The 23,958-nt window shown below is 34.5% G+C and overlaps 1 protein-coding gene across 6 annotated transcripts in view; it reads right to left on the bottom strand.

Moving 5' to 3' along the window:
* Positions 1-394: 394 nt before the first annotated feature.
* Positions 395-23,958, bottom strand: part of LOC136043076 (LIM domain only protein 3-like) — a 74,622-nt gene continuing 51,058 nt past the window's right edge. For 2 of the 6 annotated variants that reach the window (XM_065728028.1, XM_065728001.1), the window contains exons 4-6: positions 10,760-10,885; positions 5,721-5,862; positions 395-2,718 (exon numbers count right to left, since the gene is read on the bottom strand). In XM_065728028.1, coding sequence (XP_065584100.1) covers positions 2,503-2,718; positions 5,721-5,862; positions 10,760-10,885 — 484 coding nt within the window. In that variant the 3' untranslated portion in view covers positions 395-2,502. The remainder of the gene's footprint in view (positions 2,719-5,720; positions 5,863-10,759; positions 10,886-23,958) is intronic. The other 4 variants (XM_065728039.1, XM_065728012.1, XM_065728020.1 and 1 more) reach the window with 3 other exon arrangements.

Raw genomic sequence — 23,958 nt, forward strand, 5'->3', positions numbered from 1 at the left:
ACAAGGAACAGAATCAACGGAATACTTCCATACATCCGAGCAGGGTGGGACTGGAGAGCTAGTATACATTTCTACAAGGGGGGAAAGGTATGAGGAAATTTCTTGTTTTCCCTAAAGTGTCACATCTCTTTCGCGAATCTTGGTCTTGCTTGTGGGAGCGTCCACTTTTCCTGTTCTCTGTAGGTGCTTCTGGTAAAATTAGAAGTCTATAATATTTATCCCTCTTTTCTATTTGGCATATACAAACCAAGATGCTCGTTATTTAACCTTCACTTTTTTCTCTTCTACTAAAATCTCTTCTTTCCTGTATTTGTTTATTTTTGCTTTAAAATTTGAAATAGTCTGAATTTAAGGTTTTTATTCCTCAAAATGCTAAAAAAAACAAAAACAAAAAGGCGCATAAAATACTTTTAATCTCATGAAAACAACTTAAAACAAGGCATTATATAATTTTTAACTATCATAGTCTAGTCTTGACAATGACCGATTCTAAAGTTTAGCAACGATACTGCATTCAAACTAATGACTAGTATACAAAATAACAATGAAAAAAGTGCTTTACAAACGAAATCACAGTTTTATATAATCATTTTATAACCTTTGTAATGGCTTAAAAGATACATTTGAACTGAACATCAAAACTTTAATCGTTTTAGTAGGTTCGCTGCCGACGCATATGCGCTATTAAACAAAGTTTAACTTCATATTTTCTGTTCGCAAAAAATGACAATGAATATTAGGATGCGCTAATGGAAAAACAGTTCCACCAATCCCTTGAAAATCCATAAAGATAGTAGAAAAATCTTTACCTGTAGTGCAAGGCCGTATTCAAGGGGGGAGCGGGTATGACCCTCCCCCCCCCCCAAAAAATATACAACTCTTAAAACGTAACAAAATAAATATAAACAAGTTTTGATACGCTTTTTTGTAGACCCTCCCCCTAAAGAATCCTTTTGTAACACCCCGCTGAAAATACCTGGATACGATTCTGTAGTAATGTACCATTTTTCGTTTCCTTTTTTCTACAAAACCGGTCGTATTCCCGCAGGCTGAAGGGGGTTCAAATAAATTCGAGGTCAGATAGGGAGTACAGCAGGGGTTTTTTAATGTAAAAACAAATATGACTTTTCAGATTCCAGAGATATTACATATAAAAGATCTTAAGGTAATTTTCTTTTGGGAGGAGGGGGAAAAATTTGGAAAGAACTTGAGAAGGAGGAACTTTGATAAGAATATATTTAAATTGAAAAATCCTAAAAATCTAAAAATCTTCATCTAGTGTAAGGGCCAGAAAGTATCCCTCCTGTTTATAATGTGCCTGCCTTAGACCCCCCCCCCCCCTCAACTGGCTATACTATTGCATGTAGCCAAGGACGATCCAGGATTTTTGTTCGGGAGGAGGAATTACGTAAAAAACCTTTAAAAAAGGCATAAAAATTTGTTTATATACATTTTCGTTAAGTTTTTACGAGTTGGACAAAAAATTCGGAGAGGTTCAAACCCGGTTACCCTCTCCTTGGACACGGCTTTCTATGTACCTATTTAACTACCAGTTAAGGTATTTCTCAATGTGATGAAATAAACCAGCCATATCTAACGTTTTTTGGTTACCTGTCTATTGTGACGTCACATCACCTACTTGAATCAGAAGTTTACTAATGAGTTTACTGTTTTATACGCTTGATCATTTTTTCATCTAAAAAAATATGGTGCTTGGAATAATTTTGTCATCTAAAATTTTTCTTTCAAGAACTTGATTACACTCTTAAAATCTTTCTATTTTGAGCAACTTTCTTAGAAAGTTCATGCATTTCATAAGCTGTATGAAAAAATTACAAGACATTAGGACGCATCTGTATACAGAAACAGAAAGCTGAAAGGGAGAAAAAGAGTGATAGAAAGGGAGGAAGAGAAAGAGAGAGAGAGAGAGAGAGGGAGAGAGAGAGAGAGCTAATCTTACAATTAATACTGCAAATCATGTTACTCAGACACTATTGGGTTTTTTTTTAATTAGTCGGCCGGGCCATTAAAATCCAATGCATCGAGCGTTACAAAGAAATTTAGTTTAGATGAAAGAAACTTTCAATTTTTTTTAATAGTTTAACAGTCGTTTTTTCACATAAAACATGTACTTTTTAATTGTGCCTATATTTTGGACAAATAGAAATATTTTCGGGTAATATTAACCCCTCTAAACCACAGTGTACACCCATATACACACGTAGATTGTAAATATAGTATTCTAGATTAACTGGTTTAATTTTTCAGAAATATTTAATAATAAAAAAAAATCCTTAACAGATCACAATCTCATTCAATGTTTAACAGTACCGAATTATTAATTGCAGTATATACGGCAATACAACTTTCCACTTATTCACAAACAAAATATTCTTTCATATAAAACTAGATCTATGCGACCAACTCAGTTAAATGATTTTTTATATCACATATTCGCAAGGTTTATGCACACTATTTACAGCCTGCGTAGATTTTGATCTACTAAGTTTCGAATATTGGGGAGCTGGGGCTTCCATAACCACTAGATGACCCTCCTTCCGGTGAGCCGGATGGCTTCGGTCCTCCTTGCAGTAGCTTAAGATTCAACAGGATGTTGGAAGTTCCAGGGTGCATTGGAGGTTGTAAACGCGGATTAGCGTCTATATGTCGGCCAGGTATCTTGGCGGAAGAAAAAGATCCCTCCTCATTTGATGGCTGCTAAAATAAAAAAAAATTGTGATTGTTTTTGAAAAAAAAAATGTTTCTTTCCAAAGAAATAGCCGAAATTACTATCTTCAGCTGAAAATTTTGTTAGCGTAAGAAAAGCTTAAGAATGTGATTAGCGTAAGAAAAGCTTAAGAATGTGACTGGGGGACGGGGACAGCCTAAACAAAAGTTAGCAGGTAGAAATAGAGTATTTTACAGTTGCACAGGTGCTTAGTCAAAAACGACAACATCCACAATATCATATGTGGAAACTGAAAAACATAATTCTCCGGGGTCAAATTAGCCGAAGTATCGAGATTTTTGAACATTTTCATGTTCTTGCTCTATTCCTAGGATGAGGTTATCAGGTGGAGCTTTCACAAAAACCTCCCCTTCTCCTCTATGCAGATGTAACCTTGACTATTTCTTGAAGATAGGAGTTTAAAACCTCAGTTCTATTTCTGAACTTGTATCCAGATTTGATTCCTCAAAAATAAGGAACGATTTTTCATTTTTGAGAAAAAAATTCCTTTCTATCACATTTTAAGACAAATTTGCCGATTTTTAATGTTAGCAAAAGGGTGACAGCTCCACCTGATCATACCCTTTAATATATTTTCATTTTTAATTCATACCTCACCGCAATGAGGTCGTGGTGCACCTTAAAAAGCATTATTGGATCCTGAAAAACATGCACCTTAGCTTATCATTATTAATGGAAATTTTAGAAATAAATCATTTTCTTAGAATAGAATAGTAATAATAATAAGCTCCATTAGTCACAGAAGTGCGAGACTAATTAACAGAGTGCTGATGCAGTAAGCTAATACTGGTTTATTCGTAATTACTTTTTTACTGTCAACGGAAGTAGGAATTAACAAGCTGAACTTGCGAAAATTAATCTCATTTGGCAACAATACACAGCCGTTAACAATAAGGAAATGACTATGTAAAAACGAGGGAGCAAAAATTTGGAAAATTGAAAAAAATGGTTCTTCCGTTGTTTGTCCAAGAAACAGTAGAGTAGCAAGAGGAAGAGGTTTCGATCCCTGAAAATTAACGCCCATAATCGGAAAACCACAGACAACGTGCATAACATTTTTTTTTAAGGGGACAAATAAAAAAATTGCGTTTGAATAAGAAACAACCAGAAAGTTGCAGAAATAGAAAGCGGCAGTGGCTTCAATTCCAGAAAATTAGTGGGTGAGGAAGGGGGGCAAAAATGTATTTGCAAAATCTAGGGTGCAATTTCGTTGCACTCAAATTTTGTTTCAGGGGTAGAAAAAAAAAACCTATTTTGGTTTTTAGATAAGAAACGCCGAGAAAGCCACTATAATTTTAGGATTACAGGGCCGTGGGTAGTGGCGTCAATTTACAGATATTACATGGTGAGAATTTTTTTTTAAATCTAAGGAAGTGACTAATTTTTCCCTTTTCAGTTCTTTCAATGAAAATTCCAAGAGTCATTCTTCAATAAAATACCACAAAAAGATATTTTAAAAACCTAGTTGTGGTGAGAAATCTTGGGGGAGGGGCAAACTCTCTTCTCTAATTGAAGCCACAGGTCCTGGGTCTCAGGAACTTCCCTCTTACCCTGTATACGTCCCTAAGATACCAAATTTTATATTTAAAGTCCAAATGTAATACATAGTTTTGCTTTAAATATTTAAAGCATTGAATGGTTAAAGCTTTGATTTCAAACTTTGAGACCGACAACTCTGATTTGAAATTATTATAATAGCTTATATTCGTTTCCTTTTTGATTGTCCCTTAAAGCAGACGAAGATGCGGAACTTTCAAAAGCAATCTATTTTGATAGCAAGTAAAATCGGTAAAATACAGTCGCTATAAAAAAGAACACGACTTTAAAAGAAGAGAAAGCCCAAGAAAAAATGAAGAGTAAAACTGAAAACAGTAACGAACCAACAAATTTCCAAAAGATCAGATATTAAAAAAAACTATCCAGAAGATAAAATTTTCCCAAGACATGGCAAAATGGCAAATTTGAGCTCTCGATGGAATTCAAATAACACATATTGATTATCTTCTTACACTGTTTTGATTTTAGGATTCCATGTTGCAATGACACCTATGTAGTAAGTTAACTCAGAAAAGTTTGAATTCAAACTAGTGCGGAAATGGGAAGCTATTTGGGACCATACGTTAACAAATTTGTGTCAGTTAGGTCCACATAGTTTATGTCTAATAACTGTGAAGATGCGTGAAGCCCTAAAATAGTTAGCCCTAAAATGCGTGAAGCCCTAAAATAGTTAGCCCTAAAATGCGTGAAGCCCTAAAATAGTTATGATGAAATGGTGAAATCAAGCGCAGAATTTTTAGTTGGAAAAGTACATTATGTTGTAAAACCAATTTGATTAGTATATTTGCAACGGAATTGTTACACAAGGCGTTGTTTGTGGGGGGAGGGGGCATTTGATTCAAAACTAATTTGGAGAGAAAAATATTTTATAGCTCATGCCCCTTGACTCTCCGGATGTGGACCCCTCTTGCCCCCCAATAAAACACTGGAGCTACTCCCCTACAAAAGGGATAGCCTATAGTCTGAGTGTTTCGCTGCTAAGTACCAAAAGTAGGAAAGGTAAGGTGTCTTAATGCTTCTTCTTTTCACAGAAACTCTCTGCTTTTTCCCTTATTTTATCTTTTTTTCTTATTCCTTTCAAACAGGGACGCTACCTTCCAAAAACTGCGACAGAACCATCATTCTGCTCGAAGTTGTTCCAATTCATGCTTTGAGTAACTTGTTCCCAGAGCTGTTTCCGTGACGTGGTGGGGTTAGTTTTGTTCACACCTTTTACAGAAATATCATTATCCCCAAAAAGGAATTGTCGGGGTGGAGATAAAACTGAAGGATACCCCATTTTAATCCAGTTGACATTATATTCTTTATTTGGCACATTCTTTTTGCGTTTCAAAACTAAGGGGTACGCGGCGTTTCTGGCCATCGCGAAATTACCTTCAGGGAATCCTGAAAATGAAAATTAAAATAGACTTACAGGAATGTCACTCACTTGTTTTCGGGCTTGAGCTAAGGATCCAGGACTATAAGCCATACTGGCAAATACCATCCTTTCTTCATAGTCGTATTCACATAGTATTTTATTGTCACACAAATAAAATCGATCCCCCACACAGAATCTGAAAAAAAGAAAGAAGTAAAACCAAGATGTCGAAATCTTCCTCAAAATGTTATCCGAGTAGTATTAGTGCTGTCAAAGTCTCTGTTGTTACTTCTGCAATTTATTGTGTGTTTGTTTGTTATTTGCTCTTTCTTTTGTTCATATTCTTAAACTACTAATGTAAATTAACTGAAACGAACTGAAATTACTCCGTATATGAAAAAGGTTGTCCCCTCCCCAACGCCCCGCTCTTTACGCTAAAGTTTGACTCTTTCTCTCAACTCTACTTTGTAAAAAACAGTAAAAAACTTTAGTGTAAAGAGTGGGGCGTTGAGGAGGCAACAGCCCCTTTCCTATACAGAGTAATTTCTGTTCGTTTGAAGTTTTAATGTCGCTCCTTACTTTCAGTTAGAAAAACTTGTTTTTTCTTTTTTAATTCATAACGTTTTTGAATTAATGCACATGAATAATGAAAACGAAATTTGCCCATTAATTTTTTTTTTTTGGCTAAATGGCTTCTCATAGTTTTGATCGGACTATTTTGGGATAAAAAAGGAGCGAGTGAGTAGGCCTAGTTACCCTCCAATTTTTTGGTTACTTAAAAAGGCAACTAGAACTTTTAATTTTACGAACGCTTTAATTAGTAAAAATATACGTAACTTATGAAACAACTTACGTAACGAACTTCTAAATTTGTATGTTTTTACTACGTATATGAGGGCGTTCGCTCCCTATTCATTACCTCGCTCTTTACATTAAAGCGTAAATTTTGTCCCAATTCCTTAAGAATGACCCCTGAATCACAAAGACCGTAGAATCAATAATTGAAACTAATAAAATTTACTTTAGCGTAAAGAGCGAGTTATTAGGAGGAGACGAGCCCCTCAGATGCATAATAATTTCTGTTCGTTTTGAGTTTTAATGCTGCTCCTTACTTTCAGTTGAAGAAACTTTTTCATATTTATTTTTTCATTGCTCTTTAAAAAAATGCTAAGAAATCCTACGCCCCCTTCATGAATATTCTCTTCCCCCATGACAAATTCCTTTATGGAAAGTTCCCCCACATAACCCCCTCCCCTCAACCCTTCCCCCAACCAAAAAATCCCCTGAAAGTGTCTGTACATTTCCCAATAGCCATTACTATGTGTAAACACTGGTCAAGGTTTGTAACTTGCAGCCCCTCCCACGGGGACTGTGGGGGAGTAAGTTGTCCTCAAAGATATAGTTTTTAGGTTTTTTGACTATGCTGAATAAAATTTCTATCTCAGAATTTTGATCCGGTGACTTTGGGATAAAATGAGCGTAGGAGGGGGCCTAGGTGCCCTCCAATTTTTTGGTCACTTAAAAAGAGAGCTAGAACTTTTAATATCCGTTATAATGAACCCTCTCGAGACATTCTAGGACCACTGGATCGATACGATCACCCCTGGGAAAAAAAAACAACAAAAAAAAACAAATAAACACGCATTCGTGATCTGTCTTGTGGCAAAAAATGCTAAATTTCACATTTTAGTAGATATGAGCTGAAACTTCTACCGTAATGTTCTCTGATACGCTAAATCTGATGGTGTGATTTTCGTTAAGATTCTATGACCTTTAAGGGGTGTTTCCCCCTTTCTAAATAAGGCAAATTTTCTCAGGCTCGTAACTTTTGACGGGTAAGACGAAACCTGATGAAACTCATATATTTAAAATCAGCATTAAAATGCGATTCTTTTGATGTAACTAATGGTATAAAATTTCTGTTTTTTAGAGTTTCGGTTACTACTGAGCCGGGTCGCTCCTTACTACAGTTTGTTATCACGAACTATTTGATATGTTTTAAATTCTAGTGTCAATCTAAAGCTAGCAAAGTAAGGCCATGCCTGAATAAATACAGTTTCTATTAATTTGCGCCACAAAACATAAATATATGTCGTTTATTTTTTTCTGTAAAGGAAGAAATGGACTAACTTTTTTTAAGCAGAAATACTGTAATATAAAGTAAAAAAGTTAAATGACCTAAAAACGGTTTAAACCAAAAAATTATTAAACCTTAAACCTAAAAAAAAATGACCTAAAAACTGGAAGTTAAACTTTAGTATAGAAAGCAGGAAGCTGAGGGGTACTGGTACCCTTATTATTTAGAATAATTTGATTTCGTTTTAAATTTAAACGTCACCCTTTGCTTTCAGTTTCTTAAATGGGCCAACCTAAAGTACATATCCTAAAATTCCTTTTGTGCCTTAATTATATTTCCATAATTAATTCGCTTATTTCATTTGTATCTTCTCTACCGACAAAAACAAATTAAAAAGTTACAAGAAATCTAGAAACAATCCAGAAGTAGTGTATCACGTACAACACTTTCGTTGATTAAGTAACAAAATAGAATTTTTCAGAATGAACTCATTAAGTTAATTGCGTTTCCTTGAGTTTGTAGAGACGGGAAAAAATATAAAATTCTGAAGCAATTTCGAAAATAAACAGAGATACATTCCATTCTTTGGTCTTAAGTGCTGGCATTATTTTCTGGTTTGATTATGTGTAAAATATTCAATAAAGTAAAATTTATCAAATTAAATTTTCTGTACTTGAACCCACCCCCACCCAAAATGAATCCAACTATCTTCAAACGTAATCCTGACTGCGGCCCAATTATCATATTTACTAGTACAATTGCTATCAGCATGACTGCTCCTGTTGCCATTGCTGCTATTGTAGTTATCAGCATGAACGTATTGCTAAAGCAATACAATAACCTAATGAGAATATTATCAGTAAGATTATAAAAATGCAATTAAAGTTAATTTGGTGGTAAGTGCCCTTACCGTAGGGCTTTATTTTAAAGTAATTGAAAGCTTTTCATGTGCAAAATTTAATTAGCTGAATTATAGTATCTAGTAATTTGAGGTTAATAATTGCTTCCCAGTCAATACTTTATTTAATTTTGATAAAAAAAACAAGTTTTTTCAAATGAATATAAGGAGCAACATTAAAACTCAAACGAAAAGAAATTATCAAGTACATGAGGGAGTTCGCCCTCTCGTCAATTCCTTGCTCTTTACGCTAAAATTCAAATTTTGTTCCAATTCTTTCAAAATGACAACTGAATCATAAAGGGTTTAATTAGAATATTGAGTTTAATTAACTGATTGGGCCATGATAATTTTTTATTTGATTTCTAATCATTTTTTAAATAATGCTGGGAAATCCAGCGCCCCTTCATGGAAAATTCTCTTCCCCCCTTGAAAAAATTCACCCATGAAAAGATCCTTCCGCGTAACCTTTTTCCTCCGACCCCCCCCCCACCAGAAAATAAAATCCCCCTGAAAATGGCCGTATACTTCCCAATAATCAATATTATATGTAAACAATGGGCAAAGCTCACAACTTGCAGCCCTTCCCTACCCTGGGGACTTTGGGGGATTAAGTCACCCTCAAAGACATAGTTATTAGATTTCCGACTAGGCTGAACAAAATGGACATCTTCAAATTTTGATCGGGTTACTTAGATAAAAATGAGCTTGGGAAGGGGCCTAGTCGCCCTCCAAGTTTTTGGTCACTTAAAAAGAACACTAGAACTTTAGATTTCCGTTCCAACCAGCCCTCTCGCGATACTCTAGGACCGCTGGGTCGATACGATAACCCTTGGGAAGAAAAAATAAATAAATAAATAAAAAATAAATACGCATTCGTGATATTTCTTCTGGCAAAAAATACAATATTCCACATGTCTGCAGATAGGAGCTTGAAACCTCTACAGTGGAGTTTTCCGATGCGCTGAATCTGATGGTGTGATTTTCAGTAAGATTTTATGAATTTTAGGGGTGTTTATCCCTTTTTCGAAAATAATGCAAATATTCTCAGGCTCGTAACTTTTGGTGGTCAAGACTAAACTTGATGAAATTTATGCATTTGAAATCAGCGCAAAAATTCGATTCTTTTAGGATCTCTTTAAAGTAATCCTTTGAAAAAATATGAATAAATCCTTTCAAAAAATATAGCTCAATAACTATAACCCCTGGTTCCCACTGCTGCGTCAATCCTGACACGATTTTTTTTTGGCGGAACAGACGTACGACAGAATCGGACGGAGGTTCACAAAGAAACGCAGACTTTTGCGTCGCTGCGACAGACTCTAACTGGGACCTAACAGCCAAAATTAGCTTTTCAATCAGCTCAATGACTTTGGTTATGATTCATTTTTTTTAATTAGAACAGCGCATGCGATTTGTCGTCTGAGTTGAAATTATTCAACGCATCCGACATTGCAGTAAAACGGATGGTTTTGCGTCGTTTGTCACACGATTTGTGTCATTTGTCGCTTGTCGCAGGATTTGCGCGAAATCACAGCAATGGGAACCAGAGTAAGGGTGTTAAAGAAAACAGCGGCTTTATTTCATTAACATATTTTATCGGCAAGGTGTTCAAAAGTTCATATTATGCAAGAAAGCTTAGAAACATACTAGCAGAGGGATTAACAACATTGACAGCACCTGGAAAATGAGCGCTTTATTAGACGATGATTAAAAGCATTAAAAAGCTAGTGAAATTGTAAAATAAAAACAAAAAAAAATGATAAAGTTTACTCTAATGACCAATGAAGATAGGGGTGATAACCCTCAACCTTGTCATTAATTCAGCTCGTTAAAAATACTCATAATAACAACTACCACAAAATTTTCCGACTGAAAGGGTGTCTAATATAGTTTTGAATAATAAAAATTGATTTGAAAAAATTATTGGTGATGTTTTTAAAGACTATTTATTGCGACAATATTTCGAATGTAGAGGCTAATTAAGGCTAAATACGGCAAAATAGTTGGCTTTTTGATAGAAGAATATTTAAAGAAGGTCTTAAATTGTGAAAAAAAAATACCAAATAAACAAACTGACAGGGGCAGAATTAGCCTAGAAGTTGCACAAATTTATACCTGTGATTACACTGCTGGCAGGCGAAACATTCAAGGTGATAGACATTTGTTCTCGCACGCATTACCATTTCAAATGCAGGAATAACCTTGCCACATGCTGAACACGACCCAGTAGTCCCAAAAAGTCTAGAAAGCAATTATACAAATTGAAATATGCTTCAAATCAAATACAACACAACAATCGACATCAGACACGTGTACTGGAGGGAGGAGACTCCAATCCATCCCCTTCCAGACACCAATATTTTGATAATTTTCCCTACAATACTTAGAATGTTTTTGTTTAATTAGTCTTTTTTCTTGGTGTTATTTTTTCACATTTTTCGTCCCCTTCGACAAGAGCTCTTGCCTATTTGCCTGCTCGTCATCAGTTTAAACTTTCTTATGTTTATCCAGTGACAGATGAACAGGAGGGAACGTAAAGTTGCAGCAATACTATTGGCCAGCCGATACACAATCAAAGAAACTATAGCGCCGATACACAGTAATCACGAATATTTGGAGGAATATTCAAAGTCAATAAACAATTATTTCTAAAAATTATAATTATCAGGCCAAGCAGACATTTCCGTTTGGCTAACATTTATGCTATAACTTTACCATCCTAAACTAAATAACTTACATATAAACCATATGCTATACTCCTGTTTCTCTGTCTCTTATATGAGGTAGTTCATCTCGACAGTGTAGATCCTCCTCTAATTTTTACTTATTAGCCAACCATATCACACCATCTGGCCCAAGATCTTTGACCATGGCCTTACATCTTCGTAACTGGAGGTCAGACTTTTTACCATAAGACTTTTAGAAAGAAAGCGGCATCAGTCTTATATACGGATCAAGTTCAAACATGAAATGATTAGAAATTTATTATAGTTCAATATGACATAACTTGTTTAGAGAAGAGTTCTTATAAAGCCTTTTCTTCAAAACGAAAGCCAAGACTCAAAATTCGATTAAAACGAAAACAGGCGCAGGTTAACAGCATAACACCGTGGATCATGACCAGAATAAGATTTTTGTGTGTCAAAATCGTAGTTAGTTTATTTTGCATTATCTACATGTAAGTATTAAAATCAGAATTCAGTTTTTTATACATTTTAAGAAGAATATTCACTTCAAGAATTGTCAACAGATACTTCCAACTTAGGATAATACAAATTTTTAAAGAACCGTCTTAATTAAGGAGCATATGAATGTATGAATGAATGTATTCTACACCCATCAATGAAAAAACAGATGGAGCACAAAAAAAATGTGTGCATAAGACACTAAATCATAAAAAAAACACAAAAAAAACAATCAGAAACAAATGCCGACTACTGCTGTAAAACATTGGCCCACGAATGGGTCTGGACAGATGAATTATATCAGTCAATTTGCGACAGAATCGCTCCTTCAGGGTTAGTAACACTGTACTATCACGTAACATACCTATTGCTTGTCCACGGTGGTAAACGCAGCAAAAACTTTGTATACTTGTAATACAGAGAGCGTAATTTCAGTTTATCTGTAGCCGTTAAAATGCGCCAAAATGGGCTAAGGTACAGATAATGAGGCGAAATCAGCACTGTACACCTGGGGGCAACAGGCGACGATCAAGCTTCCGCTTATTTACCACCTTATAAAACTGTTCCTTTCCTTCCTATCAGTTAAAAAACTTGTTTTTTTTTTATTTAATTGGGCGAAAAGACGAACATTCAGAATGAGGTTTATTCTTTTTAGGGAAAGGAGTCAAACATCCAATTCAAAAAGAATCAGGGATAAATCCCAGATTAAATATCATTTGGTAAAGGAGGACTAAGTGTCCCATAAACAGTTCACCACACAACGACAAATGCTGTGCAGAAATCTCATCAAATCCTTGGACTTTTTTTAAGTTTACCAATTACAGAAATAATCAGACTCTTTGTAATAATCAGTCCAGGACTAGAAGCATGCTAAAAAAAAACAAAAAAAAAAAAAAAAAAAAAACTCAAGAGTTTCACTTTATAACTATTTTGCAGACGTGGATCTGGAGCAGAAAATTCCTTTTTATAATGCTCAACCCATGAGGAAACTGGTATACGAGACGATATTCGACTTGGCATATCTTTTACAAGACTGGACTACAACTTGTTTGGCGGAGACCAAACTTCTTCCGAACAAGACGAAATAACGGAAATCCGATGCAGAGAAAGCAGCTTTGCAAATTGGCGTTTAGTATAGATATACAGTTTTCGAAGTCGCCCACTGCGCGGTTTATCCGCTTCAATCCAAACTGAAAGCCAAAACGTAACAGAAAAGCAAGCATTTCGCAATTATAATTAGTTGACCAGCCAGGCTCTTCAGTTCCAACTTTTACTCGCCTAATAGGTACTGCCGATTTTTCTGCAAGAGCTAGGGCATGAGTAAGTTCACTAAAGCAAATGTTCAGCCTAACATTTCAGTTACGGCACACTCTCCTTTATTACTCTTCTTGTAAATAGATGATAAGAAAAAACACATCTTCCTCATTTTCTGAACCAATAGCCATTCTGAACTTGTAACTGAGTATTGCTTCAATGCCAAGATGAATAAGAAAAATATAACGACTACTTGACTTTAGACTACTTGACTGTTATTAGCGCTATTCACCTTATTTGTCCTATTATCAAAAATGGACGATCTTTATTAACACTATTCGCCAATTAAGGAGTGCCATTAAGTTAATTCAGACCAATTTATTTTAGGGGACATCCACTTTCCACCACCTGATTTATATCTCAGAATGCCACGTGTGTCGCTAAGTTTCGCCACGCTTAACAGAGTTTCCATCACGTTTTGCACAGTTTCCACAATGCTTAGCACAATTTCTTTTATGCTTGGCACGACTCACCTGGTGAGATGATCTTTGTAAGTGAGTAGCCTACTCTCGAATTTAATTTCCCCAAAATACATCCCATTCTTTCATCAATTTCACCCTATATTCGTGTTTCTTTTGACACACTCCTTCCCTTTACGAAATAAACTTCTTCGTACATATCTGACCAAACAAGGCAACGCAACTACCAGTGCATCTAGTCTAAAAAAGGTGATGTGAATTATGATCTAAAAATAAACAGCATTTTTTTTTTTCGCAGAAATTTCTTTCGTTCGTTTTGGATCACTTGTGTTAGAGCGCAGTAAAACGGATTTCTTGATGACAATTCTTGCCATCAAATTTCAAAAATAATTACACAATATCACGAAAGCTAATACACAGTATTCAGCTTCGTCAATTATTTGATAGTAATCAAACACTAGTGTGAATTATTCAAGTAAATTGTTTTTGTTCGTTTTTCTTGAAATCCTATACCAATCTCATTATTTATACTAAGCACACACCCTTCCAATTTCCTTCCAGTTTTTTCATATGAACTTAACAACCGCAACCGCAAACAAATCAACTTAGAAGTTGAACTAACATGCTTCATGGATACAATGCAATTGAAAAAACGAAAATTAATTTTCTTTTGATTGAGAAGTGTGACCACAATATAACATAAGCTATAATCTTAAATCTATAATGGAACAATAAAAATTGTATCATTTTCCCAGTTTTTACCGATCTGCTTTTCACAGCTGTTTGTACAAGTCAGGGTTGCCAGCAAATAGGAAGTAATTCAAGATACAATTTAACGGCCAAATTTTAGACCTTTACCTATACACGCTGATGCTTTTACTATCTATAGGTTTTACCGCTGTCTGATACATACGTCGGAAAAAGGGGCGGGTAGGTGGGCGGGGGGGTTGCTGTCCCCCGGTATCTCAGATCCTTGCGAAATTCTAAGTGATTCACAGTAAAAAAAAACTCATTTATTGGTAGTTTAGACGAATTTTGCTCCAAGCAATAAACTCACAAGTACGTGCCTCTTAAACCCTTCTGATAAAATTTTTGTTAAAACATAAGAATTTTCTATATGACCAACCACTGACAGGATATATTAATCAAGGGGCTAGACACTATATCACACTGTTCCTGACTATGAACAGGGTGGAAGAAGCTGCTAACACCTGGCTGCATTGGCAGCCGACAACTTTCTATTACGAAGGGTTAGAAAAACTAGTGCCTTGTTAAAAATAAATGTTTCAGTAATTTTGGGGACTATTTTGAAAGATAACTTATTTTATTTGCACCTATTCCTCAAATAGTTAGTTGTTTTAATATGTATCTAATCTGTTCTTATCGAACAATTGAAATTCCTTTCTGGATATTTCTAGTACAAACCCAACTGGTTAGCTCTTATTTTCTTCTTCTCTACTTAGATGTACGTCTCAATGTCATAAGGATTATATATTTAGCTAATCCTAACTTCCCCGGATACAGTCCACATCGACAATGCTTAACCAGCCACGGCTTAGGAAAAATAATTTGAATGATGTTATAGCTCCAACGTAGTAAAAAGCAAACCACAGACAATTGTAATCGAAAAAAAAGAAAACGTCTTTGAATAAATTTTCAAACATAAAAGAATGACTATTTGACATTGATTAAGGAATGGTAGATACTATGTTAAGCCAAAAATTAAAAAGTAGTGATGATAACAAATTTAAGGGAATTTCAAAAAAGTGCTTCAAACCCCTTGAAAACGGAGACAGATCAAACAAAAGTATACCATTGAAGCCTCCGTAGTTGAGATACTTTGACCGCAGATTTTCAGCCCCAAATTTTTGAAACAGAAGGAAGTGACATTTTAGTTGCGGTACCAGTAATGTCTCCTTTTTCCCGGCGCTGGTGGGCACCGGGATATCGTAGATAATTGTTCAAATGCCCATTTGAAAGCTAATGATTATGCATATGGGCATTACGGAAAATTTTCATGATGTAAATAATGTGAAATGCAATTTTTTCAAAAAACGGAGTATTTTGGTATCATTTTTTATTATTATTTATTTGATGTTATATTATTTGACTTCATGAAATGATGCTAAGATCTTAGTAAAGATCAATAGTTCCAAAAATACCGTCTAGTAGGTTCAAGCTAAGACGTAACCGAAAACTTTTTCCTCTATGTGATATACATGATAGGCCTACTTTACAAGTTATGATCTTAACGAAAAACAACCCTAAAGACCAAATTCAGGGTTTGTTCAGTTTATACAAGTACGGAGTGACCTTTGTGAATAGAACTGAAAAACACCCAACAACCCGGAACATAAAACTAACTTTTTTTCAATATAATAATTTGTTTTGACTTGTCACTGCTAGAAGTAGGATAAAATATATTTCTAAAAAGACGAGGGGCTGTCGCCCTTGTGAAACTCTCTTAATTATAGTTTATCTATTAACCACTGGGCCTTTGAACAATAAAATTGTATAGTCCGTTGAATAGCAGAAAACAGGAAAGGCTTTTGTAACTATAAGTGGGCAGAGGACTACAATATTAGCCCCTATCATGCCTTATGTTCTTTTTAGGGAATAAATAGGTTGTTACATGCCGCTTAATTTTGAAAGTACTAGCAAGTAATTAACGCATATTAATACTAATTGAATTTTTGAACATACTCTTATAGTTTATGTAGGTGATCTTTCTCCGTAGATTTTACTGAGGCAAATTATACATAGATTGAACACTGTTTGGTTCAATGTCTCGTTGGTTTCATTTGACTTGTATAGTTTGAGTTTTGCTTGGTTAAAACTTTTCGGATTAGTTTTTCAAGTAAACTTTTCCTTAAGCTGGTTCTTGTCGTGTTAAGTTTAGCTCCGTACGATTTTCTGGGGGGTGGGATGGGTGGTTTTATTGCATGGGTTCTGTGAGAGTTAAATTTTGTTTGGGCTGATCATTACTCGATTTAATTATCCGAGTTTTCTTTCTTAGGGACGGAATCTGTCCAATGTCTAAGGTAGGGTAGAACAATAGCGAACCAAAAAGAATATGATATCAGCTGTATTCCTTGCTAGTCCTGCTTTTTCCAGGATCAATAGGCGTAAGTGATCCTAGCCATAAAGAGGATTCTTCTATTCTCGGGTTATTATTACGTTGGAAACACCAAGGACAAGTAATCTTGCCTAGTGGATAAGGAACTTAAGTGGAAAATCAAAAGCCAAAGTCATTGTTGCTAATAGTTGTCATTTCGAAAAATTCAGGCTACGAAGAATTTAGGCGTCTTCTGACATTCAGACTTCTTTAGTATACCAAACTATGAGATACTAATCGCTGCTGCTTTTACTTGCTAACGATTGATAAATTTCAGCTGGTTAGGAAGAAAAAGCAGTCATGTAGCACAAAGAAAAAAGATTTTTTTTTAAACAGATATGTGTTCAGATGCTGATATTTTTGTATTTATTCGGTCGATATTAATTTGCCTTTTTCATTAATTACTATCTTAAAACTCTTTAATGAATATTTCTTCTTTTCATGTATGCTTCTTCTTATCATTGTTCCAGAATAAAGTTCCTTATGATGTAGAACGGGACTGTATCCAAGAGTTTTGTTCAGAGGGGGGGGGGCTATCAAAACACTCCTGTTCAGGGGGAGGGGTTTAAGCTTTTTTTTCTACCTGGATTTAAAAAAAATTACAAGTAGGAAACATGTGGGGAGGTTGAAACCAGGTACTCCCCCCAGGGATAAGCCTCTGACGTTGAGGTAACCTGAAAAGACATCAACTTTCCCTAGACATTTCTCAAATTTTCTTCTTTAAAAAGTAATTACTCTCCTAACGGTCGTATTCTCCAAGTCAAGAATTTCCATCCTGGACTATAACACTTTGCTGTCGATGCATATACTACGTCGAGTTTAATTATAAAGGAAAACATTCCACCTCCTTATAAATTCAAAACTACTACCTTACTTAGTGATGATACAAGATATATCACTCGATATCAAATAGCAGACCATACAGAAAAAAGTTAATACCACTTTATTTAATAGCCAAATGTTAATTACTACTGATGCTTTTTTTTCAGCTCAGTATGAGATAGTCCAATCGATTTCATTTCCTATCATGGATATTGCAATTCTATCCGTGATCCAAGCCTAGCTCATTTATCAAAGTTTTTATGATCTCAGCGGAGGTTTGTCTTTCATGGAAGCAATCTTTTCTTATTGAGTCGTCGAAAAAAAAAATTCTTATATTACTAATATGATTTGTAACTCATTTATAGAATGCTAGTAAAAGGATTTTTTTGCTGGTTTCGTTACCAATTCTATTAGCGACTCTATAAAAACGCAGTTCTATTCTATGGTTATCGAATACAATATGCAAAAGATGATTCAGATTTTTATCAGATTTTTTAATAATATTTAAATCAAATCTAATATTAAGTATAAAGGGAAACCGCGTAGAATTTACAAGAATACATTAACTTTTTATATAGAATATGGATACAGAATGGAGAAGAATACAGAATACAGACTGTATCTAAGAAAAGATGTAAGTGATAGAAGGAGACAAATATTTCGGCCGAAACTTCCACTCAGCCTTCCTTAGTACAAAAAGAAGAAACGAATAAAATGGAAGATAATACTCAAAAAGAAATAAACCTCAAAACGAAATAAAAAGAAACTTTCATTTTGTTTTTACTTTTCTTCTTTTTGCACTGAGGAAGGATGAGAGATCTTGGCCACAACATTTGGATCATTTTTCATTTTTTCTAGCTGCGAAATTCTCCTCATTTAGTTCTTATACGTTATTTTCGTTCGACATCTTTCGCCACTGCGGGCTTAAAACTTATCTAAGAGCAAGTGCCTATAGAAGGGTCTTAGAAAAAAAAGAAGAAAAAGACCATAAATAGTTTAGTATGAAAAAATATTAATTATAGTATATATTTATATATATATATATATATATATATATATATATATATATATATATATATATATGTATATATATATATATATATATATATATATATATATATATATATATATATATATATATATGTATATATATATATATATATATATATATATGTATATATATATATATATATATATATATATATATATATATATATATATATATATATATATATATATATATATATATATATATATATATATATATATTCGTTTCTGTGTGTGTGTGCTTTAAATACGAAAAAAGCTTATATCTTGACAAGACTTTCTAAACCAACTTAAACAGTGATGTCTACTAACTAAACAATAAATGTTTCCTAGAAAAAAAACTTTTGTTTCACAGCATTTCCCTGTTGTGGAAAATTGTGCCTTCACACGTTTTTATTGCTGGGTGATAGGAGGTGGAGGGGATACCAACTCACTTCCTCTATGACTTTATAGCGAAACAGGCTCTTCAAAAGACCCATCTCTGCCAACTAAAATGATTTTTTTCATCGATCCTTGTCGTGCTAACTGGTGTCTTTCAAATAATAAGTTCCGTAGCAAAACTCGCAGTCCAGTTCTCTTTTTTTTCAATTAAAATAATTAATCGTAACCCAGGCTTATATTTCAAATTTTCTTTCAATAATAGCTTTGCCAATTTATATAGCAGGGCCCCGTCCTAATTGAAAATTTTGTCTAGTAGATATTGAATTTCATGTGGGTCTGATTATGACGGGAAGTTGTGAATTGGTCTTTCTAATTAATACGGACGGATCAATTTACATTAGATACTATATTTTTTTTAAATTGTTTGTGTCATTATCAAATTGTCTAGAGTTGATATCGTTTGATACCATGTTTCCTTATGAAGTTTTATGCCGATATTATTAGAATCTAATTCATCTTGCTGTTAAAGTAGCCTCAAGGACAAGTAGCCTCAAGTACAAGTAGCCTGTCAAGAACAGTAAAATGAAATCAGATAGTTGGAATTAGTTAAATGTAAATTTTAATAAACTTTTAATGAAAAAAAACCTCGTATGCTGCTGTGCAGATACTGGTATTACTGGGCACCAAGTAAAAGAAAAAAAAAACGTGGGTTTGAAATCAGCAAAAAAGAAGCCAAAAACTTCTGGCACCAATAACATAAGAAAGCCTAGCTTTTGAAGTTGTAGTTGCCTTTGGAAATCACCAAATTGTTAATGTTAGATTTTTTATGGACAAAACTTTTGCAAAATTTAGCATATGAGTTTTGCTTATTTCTTTTTAATGTTCAACAAGGTAACACTGACAAAAAATAGTACAATTCCAAAAACTTCCACAGCCACATGACAAATCTTCATGTATTAACAGTCTTAAAAAGAGTGCAGGGGGGGGCAAATATATTTTTATTTTTATATCCTCTGGGCTTCACTTTAATGGGAGACGGACTTCAGTCGCTTGATTTTATCTGTGACCAGGAAATAATTACTTTATCCTGTATAAATATAGTTTGTTTTCATTGTAATACTTTAGTTTCTCTGCTGATGATGATAACTGATCTTTGAAGATCTTCGGTTATCGGGATATCCGGAACTTTCGTATCTATTTTTACTGTCTAATAAAAGGACCTATCCCAATTGGAACTCTTATTTGTTCGTAATAAAAAAATTCTATGGGAGAATTTCTACATTTTCCCTATTTTAGGTTAAACATGAAACTTTCAGACCAGTCTTTCTGGTATTATAGAAAACTTCTCAATAAAAATGCTCCTTTTAGTACCTTATATTTTTTATTTATTTATTTTTTTTTTTTTAGTAGTGCATCATCGGGAATTCTTCTTTATTTGAAGATATAGAACGAATCTTAATTATATAAAGATGTTTTATTCTTAACTTTCATTTGAGAACATCAGGTGATTGATAATATTAATCTTCGTTTAACTAGATAACATTAACTAGAAACTATTCGGTTATACTTTTGTGGCAGAAAAAAAAAATTCCGTCTTAAGCTACGTTCTGATAAGTGTCAAATTTCGTTTCGACAGTCGGATTTCACGTCGTCTAGCGAAAAAATGTCTTTATGTGGGCTATAATTTAGTTCGCTCCTGTTTCGGATAACAGTTGAGAGTTGGTTTTCCTGGCTATCGGAGTTTTGCTTAAAGTGAATTAAAGCGTCTTGTTCGAAAGATGAGCAATTGAAGGTATTAAAAGCAAGAGTAGAAGAACTAATCTAACAGTATTTTTTCTTGTGTATCAAATAAAACCCAAATCAAAGAAAAAAAATCGAACGAAAAACTCAAATCAAAGAAAAAAAAATCGCTAGTTAACGTTCTTTTCACTTCAGTTTTGGACCCGGAGTTAAAAGTTTACTTTTCCGGCAGACACAGAATAGTGTACAAACACGCTCTGACTACACACAACTTACGACAAAAAAAAAGAACGAGAAAAAATTAGGAATAAATGTGCAGCCAGTGCGGTCTCAGAACATATTTATGTGAAGCTTAAGGGTAGCATGTGACCAAAGTAGTTTTAGATTTTTCTGTTTTTTTTTTTTTTTTATTATATAAAAGGAAACATGAAAATCTCATTGGTCAATTTCATTTTGTGTGAGATTGCGAAACAAAATGCCGTCTTGCGCATTCGTTTTATCTACTTTTAGATACACCAAGTTTTGTCGAACTTAACTTTTTGTCGCAGAATTGTATTCAAATCAACAAAATTCCTGATATGGTAAGAAAAAAGTATATGTTCAGTGTTAAGGTACTCAAAAGACTATTTATATAGAAAATTTTCTATAATGCTAAGAGAGTTGGCTTTAACGACTGCTAAAAGAAATTGACGTTAGGCCACGACCAGTTTGTCACTTCACATCTGGTTGACAAGATTTTTCAAACGAGCCATATCCTTTAGCTAATAGTGTGTTTGCTGTTTAAATATCGTTAATTACCACGGGAAAAGCTGGTCTTGGTCATTAGCAAGTCTATACCAATCCTTTAAATGCTGCATGCTCATTCTTATCACAACTGCAAATACGAGTCTATGTATGCACACTATTATTTGAATGAAGGGACATTCAAACATCGCTTTTATCACTTCTGTTGACAGTAGAGAGCTTTCAAATATTTGCATATAAAAACAGGAGGATGATCTCATTTTTCCAAGTGTACAAAGCCGTTTTTCCCCATCTTTGATAATGCACTTTTCTAGATTAAAAAAAAGGCAGCTTTAGAAGAAAGCTTTAAGTAGCTCTTTGATATGGGAAGCAGCAATCCGCTGAAAAATGCTTTTTTCAGGGAAGTAGTTTAAGAGACATTTCGTCAGAATATTGTAATTGTACCATTGACAGATATGGGCGCACGATGTCTATTGGGAAGGGGGAATATTTATTAATGACTTTGTTGTCTACCAGGATACATACCCCGATTCATGCTATTCTAAAATTATCACAAATGCCCTTAATATAATTTCTTCCCTTGCAGCATAATCCGTAAAGATACCCCCCCCCCAAAAAAAAAGAAAAAATTACTACGCACCGGCACATGGATTCGGACGCGAGGTCTTATTCAAGCATAGCCACTTGCTATCTGATTCCGAGGATGCTTTTGTATTTGTGTTAACAAGTTTATCCAGTTTAACCCTAAACTCAAGTATGTATACAATTAGAGCGGGGAAAACTTCAGGAATTTCCCCATGGCCCCACCGAGATGTCGAAGCTAATTCAATTTTTTCCGGTATAATTATGTATTTTTCAAATAATTTGTCTACTTTTGGCACTTTATAAAATTTACACTTTATGTATGTAGGCCTATATGTATGAAACTTTGATATGTAGAAAGAAAAATGGCCCTTGATTTATAAGAGAACTATGCTGAAAATCAAAAACATAAATTGAAATGCGGTGGTTAATAGTCAAACAGTTCGTGGTAACGAACTGTAAGTAAAAAGCAACTTGGCCCAATATTGCCCTAAATTCTACGAAACTGAATTTTGATAACAATGGACAAATCAAAACAATTGGATTTTTATGATGATATCAAATATAAAAGAAGCATTAAGTTTAATCCTACCGATCAAAAATTACGAGGTTGAGAATGTTTGCCTTAGTTTCAAAAAAGGGGGGAAACATCCACCAAAAGTCATGGAATCTTACTGAAAATCACACCATCAGATTCAGCATATCAGAGAACCCTTATTGTAGAGGTTTCAAGCTCCCATTTTGCAAAATTATGAAATTTTGTATTGGTTGCCAGAAGAAAGACCATGGATGCGTGTTAAATTTTTTTTTCTTATTCCTGGCTATTCGTGCCTAACCAATGATCCTCGAAAATTGAAAGAGTGCTTACTTAAAAGGATATTAAAAGCCTTAGTTCCTTTTTTTAAATATCCAAAAAGATTGGATGGCAACTGGCCCGCCTCCTCAGCCTCTTTTGCCCCAAAATCAAAACGTTGAAAATAGCCATTTTTTTTCAGCATAGTTGAAAGCTCCAATAGCTATATATTTAAGGATGACATGACCCCTCACAGTTTCCACCGAAAGGGCTGGAAGTTATAAAATTTGCCCAATGTTTGCATGCAGCATTTGTTATTTAAAAGCACGCAGATATTTTTTTCGGGGGGGGGGGGAGGAGGGAGAAATTGTCTACGGGGCGGTTTTCTACGGGAAGAATTTTCAGTTGGGAGGTAGTTTCTGGGGATGAGCTACCAAAAGGAATTTTTACACGGGAGGGGGGGAATTGCTAGAGCTCCTACACAAAATTCGTTTTATTGTTCTTACTTTTTCTCTGGCGACTTAATTTTACATGTGCAGATTTTTTGGGGAAAATTTTCAGTAAAGTTAGAATTCTCTTGGGGATTTTTCTGTGGAGGGAGATTTTCTTTGGGAGAGATTCTTCATTGGGAAATTATCAACAGGAATAATTCTCCTTGGGGAATTTTTTGCGGGAGGACATAAAAGTGGAGGGGCGGGGTTTGATCCTGGAAGCATTTTCTACACAGGAGGGATTTCCGATATAAATTGAAAAACCACCATATATTAAATTTGAAAAAGGTGTTTTTTTTAGAGCATCTTAACGAGAGTTTTTCAGGTGAATCGTAAGTAAGAAAATTTCTTGGGGGATGGGGGTGGGTAATTCGCAGAGAAGATGGAATTTCAAATGGTAATTTATCGAGGGGGGATTTCACGTGGTAGAACTTTCCATGGAAGACCTTTTCTTGGAGTGGGGGGTAGGAACTTTCCTCAGTGGGGGGGGGGGACTTGGTCAGAAATTAAATTTTTAAAAAGAAATTTTTTTCCAACTAAAAGTAAGGAGAAAAATTTAAACTTAAAACGAAAAAAAATTATTCCGTATATGAGAGAGGGTTACTTTTTCCCGCGGAAAATACTCCCTGGTAAATAACCCCGTGGAAAAAAGGTTTTTCAAATTTGAGAATTTTATTTGAC

The sequence above is a fragment of the Artemia franciscana genome, chromosome 2 (assembly GCF_032884065.1).
Source record: "Artemia franciscana chromosome 2, ASM3288406v1, whole genome shotgun sequence".
Classification (NCBI taxonomy): Eukaryota; Metazoa; Arthropoda; class Branchiopoda; order Anostraca; family Artemiidae; genus Artemia; species Artemia franciscana.